At 35.2% G+C, this 25927-nt stretch overlaps 2 protein-coding genes across 4 annotated transcripts in view; one reads left to right on the forward strand and one right to left on the reverse strand.

Annotated features, from left to right (window-relative positions):
- The first annotated feature begins 170 nt into the window (after positions 1 to 170).
- LOC134675070 (protein Star) lies at positions 171 to 17205 on the forward strand. The gene is made up of 8 exons (XM_063533227.1): positions 171 to 433; positions 2796 to 2991; positions 3325 to 3509; positions 3940 to 4122; positions 4404 to 4444; positions 5164 to 5290; positions 6078 to 7988; positions 15907 to 17205. Exons 1-7 carry the CDS (start codon positions 422 to 424, stop codon positions 6198 to 6200), a joined length of 867 nt encoding a protein of 288 aa, XP_063389297.1. The 5' UTR covers positions 171 to 421; the 3' UTR covers positions 6201 to 7988; positions 15907 to 17205.
- Positions 17206 to 17789: 584 nt separating this feature from the next.
- LOC134675058 (clathrin interactor 1-like) overlaps positions 17790 to 25927 on the reverse strand; it is a 29769-nt gene continuing 21631 nt past the window's right edge. For 2 of the 3 annotated variants that reach the window (XM_063533211.1, XM_063533212.1), the window contains one exon: positions 17790 to 24929. In XM_063533211.1, the coding sequence (XP_063389281.1) occupies positions 24604 to 24929 (326 nt within the window). In that variant the 3' untranslated portion in view covers positions 17790 to 24603. The remainder of the gene's footprint in view (positions 24930 to 25927) is intronic. The other variant, XR_010099686.1, reaches the window with a different exon arrangement.

The raw sequence follows: 25927 nt of genomic DNA on the forward strand, positions 1-25927 counted from the left end.
ATGTCATACTGAAAACTTGTCAAAAAACTGTTTAAGACCTAATATGTATAAGTTACTCTATGACATATGTTTTACTAAACAAATTAGTGCTGCACTCTGGCGGCAGAACATTGCAGTAATACTCCTTATTCTATATGACAACCCAAAATCTACCAAATAGTAGAAAATTTATAACGCGTCGCGCGTGTGAAACATTGCGGTCACTGACTCATGTTTCTTTTCTTTAGTTCGACTTTTCTTATTTTAAACTTCAAAATGTGTTTTTGTTTTTATTAATATTAGACCAATGCATTCAGAAATCTTTTACGGTAGTGAAGCGTACTGTGTTGTAATTTGAAAGCGAGTGAAACTGCAGCGAACAGTTGCACTGCACCTGCTCTGTTTTTTTTATTACAGACGGAAATACACAACAAGCTCTACCATGGCAGAAAAAGTAAGTAAAACTGTATTTTATGGATTCGTTTTTTTTAATAAAACCTCTTTCGTGTACATTTTAAGCAATGCCTAAAAAGTTCCCACGGTTTCACACTTCAAATTGAAAAAAAAATTAACACCTGCTTCTGTCATGTTAAATCTTAATTATTTTGGTTCGTAATGAAATTGTAAGTGTTTCTTTAAATAAATAATTCAATAAATGGTATAAATATAGTTTTGACGTTCTAAATCAAATTTGTGACATGCAATTATGAAATCATGAGAAGCCATGTATCAGGTTAGGTACCATAAGTAAAATGATTTAGATTATTATGAAAGTAGTTGTGCTTTTATTGTACGACTCATTTATCAGTTCTATTTAACTATATTAGGCAATAATTTCATAACTGTCTTTGAAATTAATGTAATTGACAGAAAAAATCCAGCAAATGTTATATATCTGCCACTTGTAGGCATAATCATTGGCGGATTTGGAGTCTTTGCCGCCAAGGCCTGGGGCCTAGCCAGGCCCTGTAGTAAGTACTAGCCGCCCCTTTCTAAGGACCCACCATACAGACTGCCACCCCTAATATCTGGCTGCCCTAGGCCCGGGCTGCTGGGCCTTGAGGAAAATCCGCCACTGGGGATAATTCTTAATATGTAAAACTAGATTTACTTATGGTCAATGTAGGAAAGACGGTTTACGATAAGGGAAGAACCATCTACGAACTGTTTTGTCACTTTAACTCATGTGTTCTCCATAGTCCACCTACAAAAGTTCGGCATGGCATAGCAGTATTAAAGCTCTCCCTTTCTGAACGTCATACATATACAAATACAAGAGTTTTTGCCCTATACAAGCTAGGTTCAATATTGCTAGTAGGGTTCACAACACTAGTGGCAGTGTCTCTCACTCTCTCTCTAACTCTTAGAGAATATAACCAACGGAGTGGTCATTAACAGGCGTCCCCCTCTGTCGAAAATAGGCGGCCAATGGGCAACGACATGTCAACCACATGTATGGACTGACATTTATCTGACATGGCTATGTTTACGTTGATGTTCCCCTCCCCCGCAAAAAACGGCCGACTATTTGTATTTTGTACCGAAAATTATAGACATGGCGTCTCCGTTGGTTATATCCTCTAAGGTCAAACTACCCAAAGGCTTCCCAAATTTTTAACCAGCCAGTGAAGTGTTTTACCATGGCTTGTAAAGAAAATTAGGCCCATATTAGGCCAGATCTGGAGCAGAGTGGCAATAGATCGGAGAGAGTGGAGGAGGCCTTTGCCAAAGGGCAAACTGACAAAGAATACAAAAGATGGGAGATAATAGAGGGATAATGTGCAACTGTTCTTTGTTCTGTAACGAATCATCCAAGTACGTCACACGAATTTCTAGGTTTTTTGACCCCTCCCGTCCTTGTCACACTTGGTCACATTTTGCAAACCCCTCCCCACCTGGTGTGACGTCACATTTTAGGCAATTTTGTTTTCAACGAAATACTAACTCGGCATTATATTTTTGATAAAAAAATATTTTTGGTAAAAGTAATATTAGTAATTTTATAACACAAAACCAATTAGGAACGAAAACTGCTACTTCCAAAACCTCATTATTTAAATGTACACCGAATAAAAAAATATAAATTAATGAATAGTGATGAAGTTAAAATGACGTCACAATGTTTGTGACTGGCCTCCCCCATGTCACAACATGTCACATTTTCTTGACCCCTCCCACCCCCTAAACGTGTGACGTAATTAATGGATGACCCTTAAGGATAAAGGCTATTTTATTTATTTATTTTATTTATATTATGCCAGAGCGGCTTGGTAAGATTGTAGTAAATATTAAGCTTACAATAAATTTAAAAGTGGAACAATTACTGTCTTGGGTGAGACTTGAACTCTTCTTCTTGATGTCTTGGTGGCTCAGATGGCAGAGCGCTGGAGTATTGATCCAGAGGCTATGAGTTCAAGACAGTAATTTATCCACTTTTAAATTTATTCTGAGCAAAAATTAAGTTAAGATTGTTATATAATAAATAAAATAAAAATAAAAAGCCTTTTATTTCCATTTCATTATCAGAGCTCGGATAGGGTGAGCTATTTGCCTTATAATTTGACATGTCTTATGTCATATATAAGGCAAATAGCTCACCCTATCCGAGCTCTGTTCATTATACATAAAGTTTGTTCATATAATTTTGTTAATTTAATTTGTAGGAACCCGTTAGGTGAAGGCCTCTTCCAAAGACATCCATTTTTCACAGTCTTGTGCTATTCTTTTCCAATTTGGACCAGCCATTCTTTTCATGTCTTCTTCCCAGCGCATGTTTGGTTTGATTGTTGTATTATATTATTAATTTATATTTACAGAAGATCCAAGAGAATCCCCTGCCCGAGCCAGTGGAGCCCGCCCAACCCAAGCCGGAGCCGAAGCCCCGCTTCTGCATGCCGTCTTTCACGAAAACCCCGCCGCAGGATCTATATAGGCAGCTGTTGCCTGCCATGCTGTTCTTGCTCACGTTCGTGACGGTTATGACCATGCTGCTAACTTATATGGACACTTTTGGTAAGGTTTCCTTGAATTTGTTCTTTTTACAAGCTCTTAAACTTGCCCAGTTAGTAGTATAGCTAGCCCGGTATTTGTCCTATAATAATTAATATCTGGGAGACTGAGCTTAGCTCGGAAAAAATATAAAAACTCAAAAATGCGCGTTTTCCCAGAGATAAGACCTAGCTAGATCAAATTTTCGACCCCGAAAACCCCTGTATAGCAAATTTCATCAAAATCGTTAGAACTGTTTCCGAGATCCACGTTTCCGAAATATGTATATAAACAAGAATTGCTTGTTTAAAGGTATTAGATAGATTTAATAAGAATCTAAAAAATAATTGTTTCCAGCGAGAGGAGCCCAGCAGTTCCGTCTGAACATGAGTCGCGACTACGAGCTAAAGATCCCTCAGGAGTCCGACTACCTGGTCGCGTACGTGCGCCAATGGCACCTCGGCCCGCGCCCCAACAAGGAAGTACCGGCGCCCATCTACACGGACCAGGTTAAAGTCCTGGATCAGCTGCTTGGAGAGGTGGTGAGTAACTAATCTGTTTTTTGTCTCTTGGGTCACTTTTTAAAACATGTCTCCCGGGTCACCCTTCAGTGTGTTATGGATCATTCTTCTGGGTAACTTTTCAATACACATGTCTCCTGGGTCACTAAGAATATTAACTCACATTTATAGACGGGTCTATCGCGAATTCATTTTATTACCTTTATTTAAATGTGAATGTGAAAATTAATATGTACGTGAAAGTTTTAAACACTAAAAATGTCTCCTGGGTCACTCTTTGATTGAACCTGCCTACTGAAATACTTCAGTTAAGGTTGTCTAAAGTGGACCCTGAAGAAGAAGACTCATAATTCTTATTCGACGACGAATTATATCATAAAAAAAAGAAAATTATTATGTAGATATAAATACAGTTCTGGATTTCTCACTTTTTCATTAAACAATGTTTCAGTACAACGGCACATTCGTCGAAATCCTCCCCCGTGGACACCGCGACCCTACCACCCTGTTTCTCGAGGTTGAACGGGGTTGGAGTGGACTGGCCGTTCGGGCTGCCCCAAGGGATCATTTAGAGCTGGGCGGCTCAGCAAGGACCCTGAACGCCTGTCTTAGCCCCCTCGACCATCCTATACAGGTACATTTAACAGACTATCTTAAAGTGGAGCGTGGCTGGAGCGGTCTGGTTGTCCGAGCGGTCCCTAGGGATCACATAGAACTGGGCGGTTCTAATAAATGATCTAGATGGAAAAATAACACCTCTGCTTCTCCTTTTCATATTATTTCTCTGGCGCTCTCCGTTATGCATATTATTTTTCTTTCTTTATAGTTCGAGGGTTGCAAGAAGATAGATATTTTTATGGGAGATATATATTCAGCGGTATGTTGTCAAGCAATGTATATTCATTTTTTTTGCAGGTTCCATTCAACGAATCGGATGAACATGATACCTTCTTTAGGTAAGTGGTAAAATGATTGATATTTTTTTAGTTTGATCTTATGAAGTCATGATGTCTCCTGGGTGACTCTAAAAATAAGTTTATTGTTAAACTAAATTGGAAAACGTAATTCAAGGCAAAAAAAAGTAAGACAATGTTGCCACTGCAATAATTTGTTTGTAAAATAGTAAATTCCTTTTGATAAATAATCACGCTAAGATAATTTATTTATTAGTAATTTTACTCCTATGATTTAAAAAAGTACTTTTATTTACTTAAATACAAGACGCGCTAGTAAAAAAGTGGCAACATTTTCAACTTTTTTTGTTCTCGAATTACGTTTTGCAGTTTAGTTACAAAGTACAAAATGTTTAATTGTTAAGATGTCCTCATAGAACTCTGTTATTAGCGTAAACTAGCTTAAGTACAATATTTAATTTTTATAATGCACAAATTATGTAATTAATATAAATTGCATTTAATTCGTGTGCCATAATTATGTATACCCCGTAACCCGTACCCGTTTGACCCGGGTATATCCTTAAACTACGTCCAAGACCACCGGTGGACGGGCAGCAGCGTCCCTCAAATTCGGTGTACTCGACTGCGATCGCCAACCCGCCTGCCAAGCGTGGCGATTATGGCATTCACCTCCCATCAAGGGGGAGGCCTATGTTCAGCAGTGGACGTCTTATGGCTGAGATGATGATGAATTATGTATAAATTTTGTTTTTCCTCAGGTCCCGCGTGCTGTGTTTGCCGCTGTACACGGTGCTGCTCGCGGCGGAGGCGACGCGCGCGCACTACGTGCTGCTCGGCGGACCCCCGCACCTACACCACGTGCCCTTCCACAAGGTGCAGCTGCAGGTCGGTATTATTTTATTTTATTGGTGTTGCGGGCTTACAGGTGGCCCCAAAACGCTCACAAGATAGTACAACATAAAATTACCATATAAACAATGTCAACTTACCTAATAAATAAATGGAATAACACAATTATATAAAATTAAATTAAATTACACCAAATTACAATTGAATAAATGTGAAATTACAATTGAATTAAATTACATCTCGCTCTTTTAGATTACATACGTAAAAAACCGGACAAGTGCGAGTCGGAGTCGCCCACCGAAGGTTCCCTACTTGTTGTTATAGCGGTCACACCTGATAGAACAATGTTAAGGAATATTTGAATCGCTGTATTACGTAGTGTAGTGATATTGGTTAATATTGGTTAGTATTTAAGATTGTAATGTATTGGCGAATGCTGTTATTACAATTTTTTTAATAATGAACAACAATAGCGGCATCAGAAATACATCATCTGTGAAAATTTCAACTGTAGCTATCACGATTTATGAGATACAGCCTGGTGACAGGCAGTCAGACGGACAGTGCGGAACCCTAAAAAATGAATTACGATGGAAATTTGGTAAACCATATATAATTAGAAGGCAGTTAGAATAATCTTAGCTTTTAGAAAATTGCTAATTCCCACGAAAGAATAAATGATGTTTGCAAAAATAAATTGAAAATTCATAATTTTTTGCTTGTTTTTAGGACCATAATTGGAAAGTCAGTTTAACAGGTGCCTCTACCCTTTTAAGGTTTTTTTGGTAGTTTGGTCTATTAAATCACCATTTGTTATTGTCAGGTAATCGAATACCGTTCTAACGACGCCGGCGCTCGCAACCAGACAGCGCAGTTCCTTCTCACCAAGAACTACACCGTGGCAGCCACCTTCCCGGATTCCATCATGTTTGCGCTCAACCACTGAGTGAGTTTGTAACTGTCGAATCGCATACATTTGGAAAAACTAACAGTGAAGGTAAAAAGCTATTAATGAAAAGGTTTCGTTGATCTTATATGAAATAGTTTTAGAAGAAACACCAATTATCCATTTGTTTCTGTGTTTGGTGATGTCTCCTGGGTTACCCTCGAAAACTATCATTAAATGAATATTGTCTACTTTAAACGTTGCAGTACCTTACATGGTCCCTTTATGTAGCTATATCATAGTTGTCTCCTGGAACACGGAGCGGAATAGCAAAAAAAATTGGTCTACAAAATTCTGCTTAAATATTTGTATGCGATTCGACGTTAAAAGAATGTTTTGTGATCTTTAATAATAATAAATAGTTATTAATCTCAAATGATATGAACTAGACAAGGAACATTTTCTGTCAAGTGCCTTAGGATTCAAATAAGATGGTTTATACACATTTTAATCAAATCTGTAACTGCACCCAGCTTCAAAGATCAATTGTTACTAAAAGTTTAGCGTGAAACACCGTACGACGCTTGAAAGATTTATTTCGAACTGCCTCTTATGCGTAGTCTAATTTTTTAATAAACATAAACGTCAAAATTAGATATTAGTTGGGTTCGACTTCGACGCTAAAAAGCTCAAAACGTTATAGATTAAGTCTCAATTTCAACTATCTATTCTACAGATTTGCTTAAAATGTGTAGGTATGGCACAGTAAAGTAACCATTTCTGGACCTTACTCTATACGAAATAAAGTCTGAAATGGTCACTTATGTGTAACATAAACATCCAGCAGCTACGTTGCTCATTGATACACTGATTTACTATAATCACATGTTAAGTCACTTTTATTGAATGCACATTCAAATTAATTAAATCGTGGAAAGTATCATGGAGTTATAAGATTTCAAATAATCGCGTTTAAGAGGAAAGGGGACGACGTCACGTGACCGCTTCTCGCGTGACAACCGTCGACATAAGTTATTGAAAATATTCATAACTCCATTAGGAACAGTATGCGGAGAGGACGGTGAAAATATAATGAAGAGAAAATTGTCATTGCCATTCATGTTGACATTTGCCTTGTGTGTCCTTGCCATAATATTTGAACTGATAAAGTTGACATGTTATCAAATTATCTTTTGTATGGAAATTTGACAATCTGGTAATGACTGTCTGTCCATTTCAATCGGTGACGTTTATTTTATTAGGTGGATAACGCAATCCACCATCCGCCTACTCATAGGTCACTCTTGCGGCAGATTAAATAAAGCAACACCTAAAATAATTTAATTGTGATATTCCATGGTACCTCTAAGAAAAAAATCTCTTGTCCCCTGGGTCACAAAATGTCTTAGGAGACATTCCCTGCTTAAAATAAACTCAATTGACGCAAAAGCCGTATACATTTTTTAAGAAACTTTTTCGTTCAAATATTATATAATAAAGGCGATAAAGAGAGACAATAATGATTGTTAGGTTGTGTCTGTCTGTCACGGTTTTACTAACAAAAGTTTAATAATTGTCATTTTTGCAAAAGTATTCATAAAATATTGGCTTATCTTAGCTAGGAATTTTGGCACTTGTACACAATTAAAAATTTACACGCATTTTATTACACGAACTGATTCGATGCGTTTTTTATACATTAGTATTATTTTATTGTGAATTTTAGTGACAGTACGCAGTAAAAAATACATCAACTTTATACCCAGATTGTATTTCGATCAAAAACTCTGTCTTATGTCAAAATTAGTGACTTATGTCATTTTCAGTGTTGTTTTCATGAATGTTATAGTAGAAGAGCCGGCCGCAAATTTTCTAACCGACTTGATACCACGATGAAATGCACAATGGTTTCCCATAAAAGTGATGCTAAGCCCGAATTCGATAGTCTGCCACGGCGGAACTTGCCGAAAGTACGAAAAAGAAGGCCACTTCCGGTGCGAAAAAAGGGGACTGATTTAACCCATCTGATACCGAAATAATAGTTATGGCAGCAGTTAGAAATTTACATGTAGACACATAAAAGCGAAGTCTGCCAGTATTTTTTTTGCCGGAAGTGCTTGGCAGACGCTCTCAAAGGTGGCCAGCGGGACCCCTAATTTAACCCATCTGATACCACCATGAAACCAATTCCAGTCGGTAGGTATGAACCCTCATGTCAGGAATATATAAGTCTGCCAAGGCTTTTCCTGCCGAAACACCTTGGCAGACGAGATTATGTAAGCAAGGTCGGCATCGGTTACCCTACACTAACCCATCTGATACCACCATGAAACCAATTCCAGTCGGTAGGTACGAACCCCCATTTTAGGAATATATAAGTCTGCCAAGGTTTTTCCTGCCGAAACACCTTGGCAGACGAGATTATAAACAAGATGACCATCGGTTATCGTACACTAACCCATCTGATACCGCCATGAAACCAATTCCAGTCGGTAGGTATGAACCCTCATTTCAGGAATATATAAGTCTGCCAAGGCTTTTCCTGCCGTAACACCATGGCAGACGAGATTATGTAAGCAAGGTCGGCATCGGTTACCCTACACTAACCCATCTGATACCACCATGAAACCAATTCCAGTTGGTAGGTATGAACCCCCATTTTAGAAATATATAAGTCTGCCAAGGTTTTTCCTGCCGAAACACCTTGGCAGACGAGATTATAAGCAAGATGACCATCGGTTACCGTACAGTAACCCATCTGATACCACCATGAAACCAATTCTAGTCGGTAGGTATGAACCCTCATTTCAGGAATTTATAAGTCTGCCAAGGCCTTTCCTGCCGAAACACCTTGACAGACGAGATTATGTAAGCAGCATCCACATACGAGGGATCCGTATTTTGGGATTATACAGATTACGGACATTATTAATAGCTGTAGGCTTATTTATTACTTTATGCTTATACATATTTGTATATTATTATGTTATTAATAAAATATATTTATAATTTATTAAACCTTAACTTAATACATTGGGAATTCATTACCTGCTTACGGCAGTAGTAGGGATAAGTGGGTGAGTTCTGGCTCACTGAGCCAGGCCAACAGTCCCTCCCCCTTTTTTCCCTTGTTGAGGCCCTGCAACCTTGCCTTGAACCCAAACTAATGTCATTGTAGCTCGAATCTAACCTAATCTATTTTTATTGCTTTTAGAATATTTCAATTATCTACTTTTGCAAAGTTAAAGGTTGAAATCTCTATTTCGCAAAATGGAATTTTAATGTGACTTTAATGTATGTGCAGTCTACTTAGTAATTGGGTTTAAAGATATAAAAACACACATTTTATTTCCTATCCTAAGTATCCTATCCTAAGTTTATTCAAATAATATTCTGAACATATAGTAATTAGACTGGTCATATTTTTCATAAAATCGATTTCGACTGGCAAAGCATATAACTTTTTGGCAACCGGGTTTTTTAACCTAATTAGACCCCGCTGAATCCGGTTGCTCGATCGAAATCTTGACCGGAAGTGAGATATTTGACATTAAAGGTCCCTTTTTTTCGTTTTTCGTAAATAACTCTTAAACGGTGGCACATAGCAAAAAATGCTCTATTACATAAGTATTCTGCATAAAATTGCCTACAAGAAAGATCCAGTACAATTTTTCGCTAGGATCAATATTCAAAGAGATTTTAACGCGGGAAATTTAATTATAATCACTTCTAAGGTCCCGTTTTTTAGGTTTTCGTAAATAACTCATAAACGGTGGCCAATATCAAAAAATGTTGTTAGACGTTAATAATCTACACAAAATTTTGAACAAAAAAGATTCAGTATACTTTTCGCAGGGATCAATATTTAAAAAGATAATAAAGAGGGAAAGTTAATTATAATAAATTCTAAGGTTCCTTGCTTTTATTTTTTCGTTAATAATTTGAAAAGTATGACTCATAGCAAAAAAAAATCTTATACATAAATAATAAACGTAAAATTTCCTACAAGAAACAAGCAGAACACTTTTCGCTAAGATAAATATTTAAAAAGACAAAGCAGCGGGTAAGTTAATTATAATCAAATTTTAAAGTCCTTTTTTAGTTTTTTGTAAATAACTCGTAAACGGTGTCCCATAGCGAAATAGGTTTTTAAGAATAAATTATCTACATAAAATTTCCTCCAAAAAACATCTAGAACACTTTTCTCTAGGATCAATATTTCAAGCGATATTGAAGGAAGAAAGTTAATTACAATCAGTTCACAGGTCACTTTTTTTTAGTTTTTCGTAAATAACTCGTAAACGGTGGCCCGTTGCAAAACAATATTCTACATAAATATTAAACATAAAATTGTCCACAAAAAAGGTTCTGTACACTTTTTCGCTACGATCAATATTTAAAGAGATATTAAAGGGGGTAAGTTAATTATAATCAATTTCCAGGTCCCTATTTTTAGGATTTCGCAAATGACTCGTAAAATAAGGCTCATAGCAAAATAAGTTCTTAATGTTCTTGTAAATAAATAATCGATATAAAATTTTATATGGAACACTTTTCTCTTTTTAGGGTTCCGTACCTCAAAATGAATAAAAACCGGCCAAGCGCGAGTCGGACTCGCGTTGCAAGGGTTCCGTACATTACCCAATTTTTAACAGTGTATTTTATATATGTTAAACGCGAGTGAATTGCCTTTAAAAAACCTGTAGGGATCGGTTCAAAAACTAAGTAATGTCCGACTCGCGCTTGACTGCATAATTCTAATAGGTTTTCCTGTCATCTATAGATTCTATTTTGTATATCTTTTCAAAATTTTAGACCCAGTAGTATCGGAGATAAAGCCCCCTTCCCCAAAATAAAACATTAAAATACAAAAAAATACCACCCCCCCCCCCTTTATCTCCGAAACTACAGGGTCTAAATTTTGAAAATAAAATAAAATAAAATAGTTCTTTCCCTATATAGACGTAAACCTAAAAATAGGGGCCTGGAAATTGATTATAATTAACTTACCCCCTTTAATACCTCTTTAAATATTGATCGTAGCGAAAAAGTGTACAGAACCTTTTTTGTGGACAATTTTATGTTTAATATTTATGTAGAATATTGTTTTGCAACGGGCCACCGTTTACGATTTATTTACGAAAAACTAAAAAAAAAAGTGACCTGTGAACTGATTGTAATTAACTTTCTTCCTTTAATATCGCTTGAAATATTGATCCTAGAGAAAAGCGTTCTTTATGTTTTTTGGAGGAAATTTTATGTAGATAATTTATTCTTAAAAACCTATTTCGCTATGGGACACCGTTTACGAGTTATTTACAAAAAACTAAAAAGGGACTTTAAAATTGATTATAATTAACTTACCCGCTGCTTTGTCTTTTTAAATATTGATCCTAGCGAAAAGTGTACTGCATTATTCTTGTAGGAAATTTTACGTTTATTATTTATGTATAAGAATTTTTTTTGCTATGAGTCATACTTTTCAAATTATTAACGAAAAAATAAAAACAAGGAACCTTAGAATTTAGTATAATTAACTTTCCCTCTTTATTATCTTTTTAAATATTGATCCCTGCAAAAAGTGTACTCAATCTTTTTTGTTCAAAATTTTGTGTAGATTATTAACGTCTAACAACATTTTTTGATATTGGCCACCGTTTATGAGTTATTTACGAAAACCTAAAAAACGGGACCTTAGAAGTGATTATAATTAAATTTCCCGCGTTAAAATCTCTTTTAATATTGATCCTAGCGAAAAATAGTACTGAATCTTTCTTGTAGGCAATTTTATGCATATTACTTATGTAATAGAAAATTTTTTGCTATGCACCACCGTTTAAGAGTTATTTACGAAAAACGAAAAAAAACGGACCTTTAATGTCAAATATCTCACTTCCGGTCAAGATTTCGATCGAGCAACCGGATCGGATTCAGCGGGGTCTAATTAGGTTAAAAAACCCGGTTTCCAAAAAGTAATATGATTTGCCAGTCGCATCAAGAAGGAGAGCGATTTTGAATTTTTTTGTCTAGTCTAAATATCATTACTTATTCTGTGTACAGTGGAGAAAACGAATGAAATCATGCAATTTGATTTTGCTATTTTTAAATAAAGAGTAACTAAACAGTATTTTCCACAGTTGTTGGTAATGATACCATCTCTTACAATTTCTCTTCATGAACATTTTATGATACCAAACCTTCCAGTTTTCGCCCGAATTAATCAAAAAATTCACCAACTCCATGTACACCAACCAAATAGAAAACGGGTCCGTGTCCGAATTCGCGATCTCGAGTCCGGGTCCGCGTCCGGGTCCAGGTTCAGGTAGAAGTCGAATTCAAAATCTTGCTTGTTTTGACAGTGGGGTAACTTGCTTAACAATCAATTAGAAAAAGACAAGTCGTCGAGGAGTTCCGTTCTGATCACCATCAGCAATACCACTTCATCAAATGCCACTGTTCTTAATGTAAATCCTTGTTTGCCTGATGAAAATACAAGAGTCACTATACAATGCCATTAAGATTTGTAGAGTTCCCTCGATTCCTTATGGATCCCATCATCAGAACTTGAGCTTCACGAAAATATGACTTAAAAATCTAACGTGCTTAACAAACATAACGAAGAGGACAAATCCCCAAACATGAGCTATGCGTCGTTGAAGAGTTCCATTCTGATCATCATCAGCAGTTTCACTTCATCAAATGTCACAATTCTGAATGTAAATGCTTGGTTTGTTTAAAATACACCAGTATCACTATATGTTAGGGTGGTTCAAAAAACATTTTTTTTCCTAAGGGGCACCCCCTTATTTTGTTACACTTATTATGTTGATAAATTGAGATTATAGTTGAGATAAATTAAGAAACTTGGTGTATAAGTTTCTTAATTTATCTCAACTATACTTCGTTTTTTTTTAGCATTAGAAATTAGGTAAACAATCTTGATGTGTCTTTTAATTGAAAAACACATTTTAAAAATAAGTTACGGCAAATATGTAACAATTATTAATCTAGTACGATCATTTATATTCGTCTGCTTTCATAAGTAACAGTTTTTGAATTTTGAAAAGCGTTTTTCAATTAAAAGACATGCTAAGATCGCTTACCTTCTTGCAAGTTCTTTCTAATGCTAAAAAAACGAACTATACATTATACAAAGTGGTGCTTAACCACGTTGAAATTTTGTATGTCGTATGAAACCCAACAAAAAGAGTAATTATGATTCAGAATTTTATTTAAAATATCTGGTTTCACACTATTTGCACATGTGATGTATAAGTTTTGAAGTAGAAAAACATTTTCTTTCAAAATAATATATTTTAAATCACACTTTCAAATAATGTGAAAACTACTACTTACATAAAAATCAAAAAAATAGTAACTTATTTATTTTTTTGATTTCATACCATTTGAAAAATTTCAGTGTTTGAGCACCCCCTTGTAGTTAAGATTGTAAGATGCTTGGTGTATTTTGTCAACATAATAAGTGTAACAAAATGAGGGGGTGCCGCTTCTTCTAGCTAGAGTTTGAATTTTTCCCATACAAACGTGAACCACCCTTACAAGATTTGAAGAGTGCCCTCGATTCCTCATAAATCTCACCATCAGAACTGGGTTTTGACAAAGACGGAACCAATCTGTATGTATATACTTACAAGTTACAACTCAACTAAAAAAATAATTTTCAAAATCGATCCCAAAATGACGGAGATATCAAACATTAAAAAACCGAATTAATACCTCCTTTTTAGGGTTCCGTAGCCAAATGGCAAAAAACGGAACCCTTATAGATTTGTCATGTCTGTCTGTCTGTCCGTCCGTATGTCACAGCCACTTTTTCCCGAAACTATAAGAACTGTTGAAACTTGGTAAGTAGATGTATTCTGTGAACCGCATTAAGATTTCAACACAAAAATAGAAAAAAAAGACAATAAATTTTGGGGGTCCCCCATACTTAGAACTGAAACTTAAAATGTCTTTTTCATTAAACCCATACGTGTGGGGTATCTATGGATAGGTCTTCAAAAATGATACAATACAATACAATACTTTTTATTGCACGCCTCACATACACTTAGTTTACAATAAATGGACAATAACATAAAAAAAGACAATAGAGGTAACAACAGGCGGTCTTATCGCTTATGATATTGAGGTTTCTAATATCATTTATTTCTAAACTGAATAGTTTGCGCGAGAGACACTTCCAAAGTGGTAAAATGTGTGCACCCTCCCCCTTTAACTTCTAAAATAAATTTAACTTCGCACTGAATGATGACATCGTACGGGGCTTAAAGCCCCCGTAACGCAGTGAACGTGTTAAAGTCACATTAAAATTCCATTTTGCGAAATAGAGATTTCAACCTTTAACTTTGCAAAAGTAGATAATTGAAATATTCTAAAAGCAATAAAAATTGATTAGGTTAGATTCGAGCTACAATGACATTAGTTTGGGTTCAAGGCAAGGTTGCAGGGCCTCAACAAGGGAAAAAAGGGGGAGGGACTGTTGGCCTGGCTCAGTGAGCCAGAACTCACCCACTTATCCCTACTACTGCCGTAAGCAGGTAATGAATTCCCAATATTAAGTTTAGGTTTAATAAATTATAAATATATTTTATTAATAACATAATAATATACAAATATGTATAAGCATAAAGTAATAAATAAGCCTACAGCTATTAATAATGTCCGTAATCTGTATAATCCCAAAATACGGATCCCTCGTATGTGGATGCTGCTTACATAATCTCGTCTGTCAAGGTGTTTCGGCAGGAAAGGCCTTGGCAGACTTATAAATTCCTGAAATGAGGGTTCATACCTACCGACTAGAATTGGTTTCATGGTGGTATCAGATGGGTTACTGTACGGTAACCGATGGTCATCTTGCTTATAATCTCGTCTGCCAAGGTGTTTCGGCAGGAAAAACCTTGGCAGACTTATATATGTCTAAAATGGGGGTTCATACCTACCAACTGGAATTGGTTTCATGGTGGTATCAGATGGGTTAGTGTAGGGTAACCGATGCCGACCTTGCTTACATAATCTCGTCTGCCATGGTGTTACGGCAGGAAAAGCCTTGGCAGACTTATATATTCCTGAAATGAGGGTTCATACCTACCGACTGGAATTGGTTTCATGGCGGTATCAGATGGGTTAGTGTACGGTAACCGATGGTCATCTTGTTTATAATCTCGTCTGCCAAGGTGTTTCGGCAGGAAAAACCTTGGCAGACTTATATATTCCTAAAATGGGGGTTCGTACCTACCGACTGGAATTGGTTTCATGGTGGTATCAGATGGGTTAGTGTAGGGTAACCGATGCCGACCTTGCTTACATAATCTCGTCTGCCAAGGTGTTTCGGCAGGAAAAGCCTTGGCAGACTTATATATTCCTGACATGAGGGTTCATACCTACCGACTGGAATTGGTTTCATGGTGGTATCAGATGGGTTAAATTAGGGGTCCCGCTGGCCACCTTTGAGAGCGTCTGCCAAGCACTTCCGGCAAAAAAAATACTGGCAGACTTCGCTTTTATGTGTCTACATGTAAATTTCTAACTGCTGCCATAACTATTATTTCGGTATCAGATGGGTTAAATCAGCCCCCTTTTTTCGCACCGGAAGTGGCCTTCTTTTTCGTACTTTCGGCAAGTTCCGCCGTGGCAGACTATCGAATTCGGACTTAGCATCACTTTTATGGGAAACCATTGTGCATTTCATCGTGGTATCAAGTCGGTTAGAAAATTTGCGGCCGGCTCTTCTACTATTAAGAAATTTATTGGATGTGAAGTTTGCTTTTATGCAGTTTGTTTCTAATAAAAAAAAATGGTTGATTTTTGCAACCAAATCACAAATCAGAGTATAGGTTAGGCAATTTTTACTGTAGCTATGTTACATAGGTAATGTAATGAATGATCAGTATTGATTTCCATCCATGTCGGTTGTGTGATTATCAGACCACAATGTATGTTCAGTGCTTTTGGGTGGGTCAACTTTTTTTTGTTCTTCTGTCCCGTTAGCCAGGGGACAATAGTAGCGTAGTTTCTTATAAGAAATGTTATATTACGTTTTACTTATATTCTAAGGAAATGACCCATTGTGGAACGGGATTATAATTCTCATAAATATGTAGGGTGACTGCTATAGTTATTAACAATAAGGCTCCAATTGTCTTGTTTCTTTCTGATTTGTTAGGAGTGGCCAATATCTACATATATCAGTCACCCTATGTTTGGTTATTTTAAATACCATGGCAACGAGTGTCTAAAAAAAGTTGATCGACCCTTTTATTTTAAGTATTTCTATTTTATTTAATCCGTGGTTGCTATTTTAATTATTTTAAATATTGTGTCATTCCAATTATGCCGATTCCTCTCTATTATTTAATTTAAAAGACTGAATATCGAATATTTTGTGTTAATATTTGAGCAGTCAGTCTTGGTAACTTTGAATTTTCAGACACATTTTAAATCGCCTCAATAATTAAAACTATCACAGTTCTCAGGACCTAAGAAAGTAAATAAGTCCGGTTATTAAAATAAAATGACGGTCCATTTCTACTTAAGTTTATTAAATAAGCTAAAAACAAAACAGGTTGGCGGTCCGCCATTTGGTGACCCCTGGCCTAGTTGCAGTTGGTTTGCAGTCCGTCTGTGCCGGTCCTAAACGTCTAAGGCCCACTTGCACCATCCCACTAACCCGGGGTTAAGCGGTTAAACCGTTAACCTAGTGTCAAATTGTATGGGTAACCATGGCAACTCCAGGATTAACCGGTTAACCCCGGGTTAGTGCATGGTGCAAGTGGCCTTAAGATACATAAGACATGTGTTCAAAGTTACCAAGATTTACTGGAACAAAGATCAATATTTTTTTACAATGTTTAAGTGGATTTAATGATTATTAATTATATAATTAATTAATGAACTCAGAATAACGATTAAGTGATCACGATGACAATGAACGGTTTTATCGATTAAATTATAATTTTAGTTAAATTGATAATTTTAAGATTTTTGTGTTAGGCTTAGTTTTATGCGCTCAATTTTTCTCAAATAAATGGCTTTAATGAAATTATCTTTTATTGCGCTCTCATATCCCGCGCGGCGCACTTCTTATGTTATTAACTTATGAAGTTGATTTCAATTTCACTGGCAGTCACTTAATCTGAGTATTATAATATTTATTTGTAATCAAAAGCTGCTGGAGGAGAAAAAAGGGTTTAATTTTGGGGTCGAAACCCATGCAGGCACTCATAGGCTACGGTAACTGCTTACCATCAGGCGGGCCATGTGCTTGTCTGAACTTGTCTGTGGATGAACTGCTCAGTAGGTGTGTAGGTAGATGTGAAGTGTGTTTGTACGTATGTACCTAGCTACATGTGAAGTTACGGAAAGTTACCAAAAAGTTGAAATGTTCACAAGGAAAGTTTATTTTTTGGCAATTGAAGATTTCGACTCCCATACAAAATATGAGATTTCCGAAATTATCCCATGTGGAAATTTCGCAATTTTGGAAACTACGACGGCACATCAATGCCCATACCTATTACTAAACCAGTTAGCAAAAATGTGGCAAATAATGCAGGTCCGCCCGTTTCGACCCATATGAGGCCTCTACCTATTGGACTAAGTAATTTGGAAAAAAAAAACAAGTAATGGGTATTATATTATTTATTCATGTATATTTAATATAATAATTGTCCTCAAATTTACAATAAACGCCCATCCCGACCCACGGGTCCAACCAACATGTGATGCTAGTTACACTAAAAATTCGTTAATTTTATGATAACCACCTTTATTATACTCCATTGAAACACACTTGATATTTGTGCGAATACCGTCATCGCTTAATGATATAGTAACCCATTTTATAGAAAAGTGACCCAACTCAAAATGATTTTTAGATGTTTTGCAAAAAAATTAGGAGAAATTTCATTTTATTGGCTATGTGTACCATACGGTCGGGCGTTGTTGTGTATAATTTATGACGGGCACTTATGCCACTTCGTCTGCTGTGATGAATTTGCCTACCCACCAGGCACTGCACATAGCCAATATGACACTGTATAATATAGTTTGTCAAAGGACTGTCTCATTTCAAACATAGACAGAGAGAATCATACTTTCTTTGTCTTACACTAGTACCCAAAAGAAAAGGATGAGTATAGTTTTTTGTTTTTATGTACTGACAAAGGTTTGACAGACTATATTATTTTGAGTTAGTTCCAACATTGTTTTATTTAGAAAACTATACCATTAAAGCGTCCTGACAGTAACACCGTAACATTGAAAACTAAACTAAAAATAAAATATTATAATAATCAACTAGAAATAAATTTTAATTGTAATTATTGCTTTTAAATATCCATCCAGTTGAAATAAATGGAAGAACTTTCTAAATTAATAGAAATTATATACAATCTACATGATACTTAAAATAAATTCAAATCTATAATAAGGGCTAATTTTTCAAACCATTGATAAGTTTAAAAGCTAAGTATGTATATGAACATTTCTTCCGCGTATTTTACAATTTTAGTAAATCAATCGCGTTCGTGAAATGTATTTAATCTAACAATAATTTATCTGGCATTTGAAAAATCAGGCCATACAGGTTTCAGTTGAATGTTTACTGATTAGAGTTATCTTTTATGTAAGTAGGTAGTAGACGAAAAAATAATTCTAAAAACTAAGTATGCACCAGGAATTACAAAAGCACGTCCTATAACTCCAAAACAACTGCACAAAAAATCTACTCCATAAGGAAATGACATTTCTTCAACCAAAAACGTCACTTTTGACAAATCAGTATCATAATTATCGGAAATAGATCGAATAAAACTCTGTTTTGAGGAGGATTTTATAGTCGGTCCAACAAGTTTGTCAGTACAAAAAGGCGCGAATTCAAATTTTCTATGGGACGATAAACCTTACGCGCCTACATTTTTAAATTTGCCGCTCTTTTATACCTACTGACGGAAATTGCTTCACAGACTATAGTTTACATTGGAGGATTGTTGCTGGGGCTATTTTATTTGATTGGTTCATAACCACCGAAGTAAGAGCGGAGAATTACTTTCCAGGAAAATATATTTTATTTTTAAATTTTGAGCATTGGTCCCAATGGTGATTTTTTATGCGGCCCTCGCTCTTTCTACGATTGTTATTTGTTTTTTTTTTAATTAGAAAAACTTTGCAGAAAAAAATTAAATTGTCCTATATAGGAAATATGTCGTACCTAAATAATAGTGATAATGTGGAAATAAGATTTATGCATTCAAGCCAGCTTAAACGCTTCGCACACCTTATTTCAGTTGTCCTTTTCTAATTAGTGTAGTCTCTCTTTCTAAACTCGATTACACCTTTATGATTTAGGAATATGAATACAGTAAGATGAGTGAAGCGCTTTAGTTTATGGGCATTTAAAACAGTTTTGACCGAGACTTTAACGGTCAAAAACATTTTAAAATGTTGAAAGATTTTTGTAAAATTGTTATTAATCCACTCCTACAAAATATAAGTAGCTAAATGTTTTATCTAGTTAAAAACATAATTGGGACTATTACAATATTATAGCTGCCTAATACACAACCCAGTTCTACCAAAAATACTACATTTGGAATGAAATTAAATGCAAAATTTGCAGAATTGTGTAGACAAGTGGAATTTTTAATATACTATACATAACATCTCATTAATAAGAAATTAACTGATTTAAAGCCACCCTAACATTACGCAAAAAAATTTTGAAAGTGTAGGATGACTAAATAATACATTTCGATAAAAAATATAAACAAAATCTACCTAAATAAGTACATACAGTATACATTTCACACCATTCGTTTACCATTTTATAATTATAATTTACATTGCCTTAACACGATAAAACGGTATCATATTTAGTGAAAAATAAATTCAGACTAATTTTAACCTAACTTTCGGGACCATTAAATTTATATAGCTTCGGTCTTTAGGAATAAACTGAGGTATTCCTAGGCACATAATTTCAGACCTTTTTAAGCCCAAAAGTTAGATCTTGATCGATAGCCTAAATTTATTTATACCGCCAAGAAGACCCAACGGCAACACCTTATTTTACTTACCGCTAAGTTTTGACACTACTAAGATTATTATCAGAAGCTGGTATAAAAATATTCTATCATAACACCAAACAACTAGTCAAAGCTACAACCTGCTTTAAATGTACTCTTTGACTAATTTAATTTTTTTATATTCATACCAGACTTAGCAAAATTTACCAGAATTTGGAGCATAAGCTGATAAAACTGAGCATTTATGATATTGCACATTGCCGTACTTCACGTTACGAACTTGTCATCTGTCTTTCTTCCATAATATACCTTGAGCGGTACTCAAGAAAACGCAAATGCCCCAACTTATTTAACCTTTTCGACGCCATGTCAAACACAAACGCTGTCACGCGGACGCCACGTCACCGAAGTGTCAAAACTGAAATTGAACTTTATGCATATGCACGTAGGTCTATGTTGCTCTGTGGTCTGTGACCGATTATTCAGTCTTTGGCGTGCGGTGCGGATATATCGGTCATTGGCGTCCAAAAGGTTAAGAAATATGAAGTAACCTATTACGGCTATTACTTCTGAATAGTAGTAGGTATACGCTAAAACCAGCCAATGATAATTTGGGAACCTATTGGTACTTATAATATTCAAAGGTTACAAACATCTAAAACATTAACTTCGCTATATCATAGAAACGGTTTTTATATTTAACCCTTTTCCAGACATAGTACGATTTATCGACCACATACGCGCCAACAGAATTTCAACTTTAGAATTCCGATTTAAGGTTCAAACTAGATTGCACTTTCGGGAAATGTGACTTTTCTTCAAATGAAATACCGGGTGTGGCCTGTAACACGTAACAGGCAAATAATTAAAACACAGATTGTAGGCCTCAAACGGTGACACTTTTGTTCAACAACTTTTAAAAATTATGAAGTATTTAGACTCCCTATTTTTCATACAAAATAAATATTATCTTCAATGGACGCCATCGCCACGCCATTTCATTGTGCTTGACGTTGCTTGTCACACCTTAAACATAACAAAATTCGCAATACATTGCGTCTTAGAATAAACTTTAAAGTGTATTAAAAATCAAACCGCAAGTTATTTTTAAAAGTCGCTGAACAAATGTTGGTCAGTATGGGGAGTACAGCCTACAGTTAAACTTTTTGCTCATATTAAAGGCCACACCCGGTATATTTGCATTTTTTAGGAAACCTGGAAATATTGGTGCGGCCTGGAAAAGGGTTATTAAAATCAAAATCTCAACGTTGAGCTTTGCGATTATGTCCATATTTTATTTGTCTATCTAATGTCGCGATGGTAAAGTTATAATTCCACTTAGTAGTAAGACATGATCTATTGATCGTGTTGGGAATAAAATGGATTAAATCGCAAATTTAATAAAATGTCGCTACAAAAAATGTTCATAGAATTACAATCGAAATAAATACGATACAGAGTAAACACCATATAACTTCACTCGATATAACGTTTCACTCCCTATAACATCGAAGTCTTTGGCTCTAGTTGGTTTACTTTTATATTGACTTCTCCCTATTTAACGAAAATTCTCTATAACGTCCAAAAGTGTCCGGTCCCTTGATTGTCGCTATATAGAGTTTAAACTGTATTGAAAAGACCCATTTCGTTTTCGGTAAATACATTAAATTCATGTAAAATCATGCTTCAAATATTCCCACATAGAGATAATGTTCTGTGTTTGATTTATGTAAAAATGTTATACCTACTCGTATTGTATTACACATTATTTATACAAGTAGTTACGTGTAATATGGCAGTTTACGCTATTATTAGACTAACATGCATCCCAAATTAAAAAAAAACATCTTTGCAAGCTTTCGATCAATGGTGATAGGGTTATTCCCACTATTTACCACCAAGTTGTTACCAGTGGTAGCTACTGGGAATTTTTTTCCCACCTTTTACCAGTGGTAACTACTGGGAATTTTTTCCCACCTTTTACCAGTGGTAACTTCTGGGATTTTTTTTTCCCACCTTTTACCACTAGTAACTACCTACTGGGAATAGGCCTGATGACAGTAACAAAGAATCATGGAAATAAATAGAAAAAAATAAAAATTCAAAAGTAAAACCGGCGCTTGGTATTTTCACTGAAAATTTAGATGTATCTAAATAATTATTCTTAAATTGGTTGCAATTTAAGAATAATTATTTAGATACAGTACGTGTACGTATACGTGTGAGAGTTTTTGTATAAAATGAGTTATTGTGATAATTATGTACTGTACTTATCGCCCCTAATCGTAATATATTGTGCTGAATTAACAACATCAAGGCAAAATTCGTAACTGTAAGTATGTAAACAATATATACCACACTACCACCATCTAATTTATGACGTCACAAATGGCGTGCACTAGCTACAATAAAATGGAATTATTTATGTTAAATCTTATAAGTACCTATAGCTGAAATATTGTGTTTTTCGGAACCAATACAAGTGTACCGACAATATTAAAAGGGATTTCAATATTTGTCATCAGGCCTATTATAATTAACAGTAGATTTTTTTTCCCAGTAGTTACCACCAAAATTTAACGAGTAAGAACTTGGCGATAACTAGTGGGAATAACGCTGGTGATATTTAGAACGCCGGGAGCACTTCGGGCGTTATCTACATATTGCCACGTTTTTGTCCCTATTTCTATCATGAAAACGACTTAAAACCGATTAAATTATTATCAAGACACATCAGGTTCAAATAAAACGTGAATTACATATAAAGGATTTTTTAGTATTAAGGAAATTACAAGGAATGTACAGTACAGCGTATATATATAGCGTTTGTAGCAATTATACAGAAATTTTTTACACTAAAGTCAACATTAATAACTAATTGATGCTCATTTTATAAGTTTCCAATCTATTGTAAATTTGGCTCAATCAAACAATTACATATTTCACTTTAGATATAGAAAAACATGTCGTTTTTTAACTAATATCAATTTCACCAACCTAAGTTATCTAAGTTATGATCAAATCGGGCCGAAGAGCACTAATTTACATAACATTTCATAACCAACAAAGGAAAGTTTAAGATCGCTTTACATATTGCACATCGCAAACGACATCTTATGTACATGCATACATAATATCCTCTGATATAGGCTGATATGCACCACTGTCGAACTATATGTACAACACTACTTTAATAACAACGATGCACCTTTCTTTTCGCGCACATTTTTGCCAATCATTTGGCAGCATTTACGCGGTGGCGTCGCAAATCGGTCAATCATTTGAAGCCGCACCTTGTCTAAAAGGGTTTATCTACTTTCAGATTTGACCGACGACATATGAACGATAAATTGATTAAATAACATCTGTAACCTGGAAATGAAACGGCACAATCTTACATTAACCCCTCGCTTTCCACTGACACGATGTAAGATCAGCAAACAGAAACAAAATATAATTATTTAACTTCAGGTGATTTTCGCAGGCAAATCTTGTTCCCTGACAGTTTAGGGGTTAAACGTATGTATTTGCAAATATGTGGTTATAGGTGTCGTATGTTTATGCGTAAAGAAAGTTATTGATGAAACTCATTTGTGATTTTATGTGAAATTTAGTAGCGCCGGGCTGTCCCTTTATGATGCAAGCAATGGAACTTCTTTGAATAACTTCCTTCGTTTGTATACTGTTCATACATCTCAATAATAATTAACGCTTTACCAGGCTGACAGTTCAAAAATGACAATCGAATGTCAGTCTTACTGATCGAAAATATAACATATGTTTGAAGTGCCTTATGTGGGAAATATATATCCCTTAACCTGGTAAAGGGTTAGAGACCTGATTGGTTTATTAAGTCTATTTTGGCATATTTGCAGCATGTCTCAGTTGACCCTCCGTACTTTTGTTGCATATTAATATATCTAAACCGTAGAAAACATCAACATTCCAAATCCCAAATCTTCAATTTCTAATATTAAATTATTTGGATTTTAGAGCAATGAAAAAATTGGACAAGTCCATAAAGGAAACACCGTTTATTCTCTTTTAGTGAAAAAAGGAATAAAAACTACAATAAAATATACGATTTTAAATTAACCTTTTGAACGCCAAACGGCGCTTCCATTTGCCGCGCCACTGACGGCACGGGGGTAAAATTTAGTTTTGTGAATAAATAATGCCAACCTAAAAGTGGGGTGTTTTTCAGTAGATTTTCATCAAAAAACGATCGACGTCATATGCCGTCTTTGGCGTCGTTGTCACGATTTTGCGTTGACGTCAATTGCCGTCTGTGGCGTTCAAAAGGTTAAGTGGTTTATAAAAGCACAAAATTGAGCACATTTTTCCCACAAAAAACAATTTCATTGCTCAAAAACCTCAACCTAACCATTCTGGCATGGATCAGCCATTAACCAATATCATTGTAAAAGGTTCTGGTTAAACTGTGCCCTGTTGGGAGCAAAATTATTGTTCAAGTTCATATTCATAGGCTGTTGGTATTGGAATGACATTGCAATCATATTAGGTTGCTTAGCGGGGCTATTCGGGCTAGACTTTAACTGATTTATAGTAGGTGCAGGGCCTGCTTTAGGCGACCTAGGGGCTAGTAGGTTGTCTAAGTCTAGGTTGATGGCGCCGGTGGTGTCGGCCCAGGTTGCCCCGAGCTTGGTTGCGGGTTTGGTAGCCTGGTTGGTTTGGTTGGTTGCCGTTGGTTGCAGGAAGTCGACGGGCGTTGGTTGGATACCTGTTTAGGAGATTTTGATAAATAGGCTGTTTTTCTTTAATTGATTTCGCTACATGTTTTAGATAAATTTTTGCGTGTTAACAGCATATTTACGATACACAATTATAAGTAAAAGTTGACTTTAGACACAGAGTTATAGAGTTATGTAATATTAATACAGCATTAGTAATTTTGAGTGAACAGGTTAAATAGGCCAAGAAATAAAGATTTCAATTTATTTATTTTTAACATAAGTTATTGTATGTACTTATATACATCAATGCAATAGTTTAACCTTTTGAACGCCAAACGGCGCATCCATTTGCCGTGCCACTGACGCCACGGGGGTAAAATTTAGTTTTGTGAATAAATAATGCCAACCTATAAGTGGGGTGTTATTCAGTAGATTTTCATCAAAAAACGATCGACGTCAAATGCCGTCTTTGGCGTCGTTGTCACGATTTTGCGTTGACGTCAATTGCCGTCTGTGGCATTCAAAAGGTTAATATCTGAATATTATTTTAAAAGTTTTCAAGGAACCCGTTCATTCAGTTACCAAGATTAATTTGAGATTGAAAATTATTCAAAACACTAACGAAACTGTAATTATATCACTAAGTTAACACGCTCAAAAGCACAATATTATAAAAAAAATCAAAACACACAGGACTCACAAAAAAAATAAGCATGATTTTAAATAACGAACACGTTTAATTTAAAAAATCTTTATTTAATAAAACTTCACGGTGGGTACATTTTTAGAACTACCAATTATAATTCCTATGAAAAATTTTCATAACCAATTAGAAAACAGTTCATAACAAAATCGAACAGAGTAACATTTTTGTTTTTAAAAATCATCACATTTAGAACGATCGCAATAAAGCACCTAATAACATTTAATTTTATAGACACCAAACCTGACATGCATTTAAAACTAGTCCTTAATTCATAATTAGTATAACTACTCCTTAATCATAATTAATATAATTAAATTACTATTATCTTAAAGACAATCA

Source organism: Cydia fagiglandana, chromosome 21 (genome assembly GCF_963556715.1).
Source record: "Cydia fagiglandana chromosome 21, ilCydFagi1.1, whole genome shotgun sequence".
In the NCBI taxonomy this organism is placed as follows: Eukaryota; Metazoa; Arthropoda; class Insecta; order Lepidoptera; family Tortricidae; genus Cydia; species Cydia fagiglandana.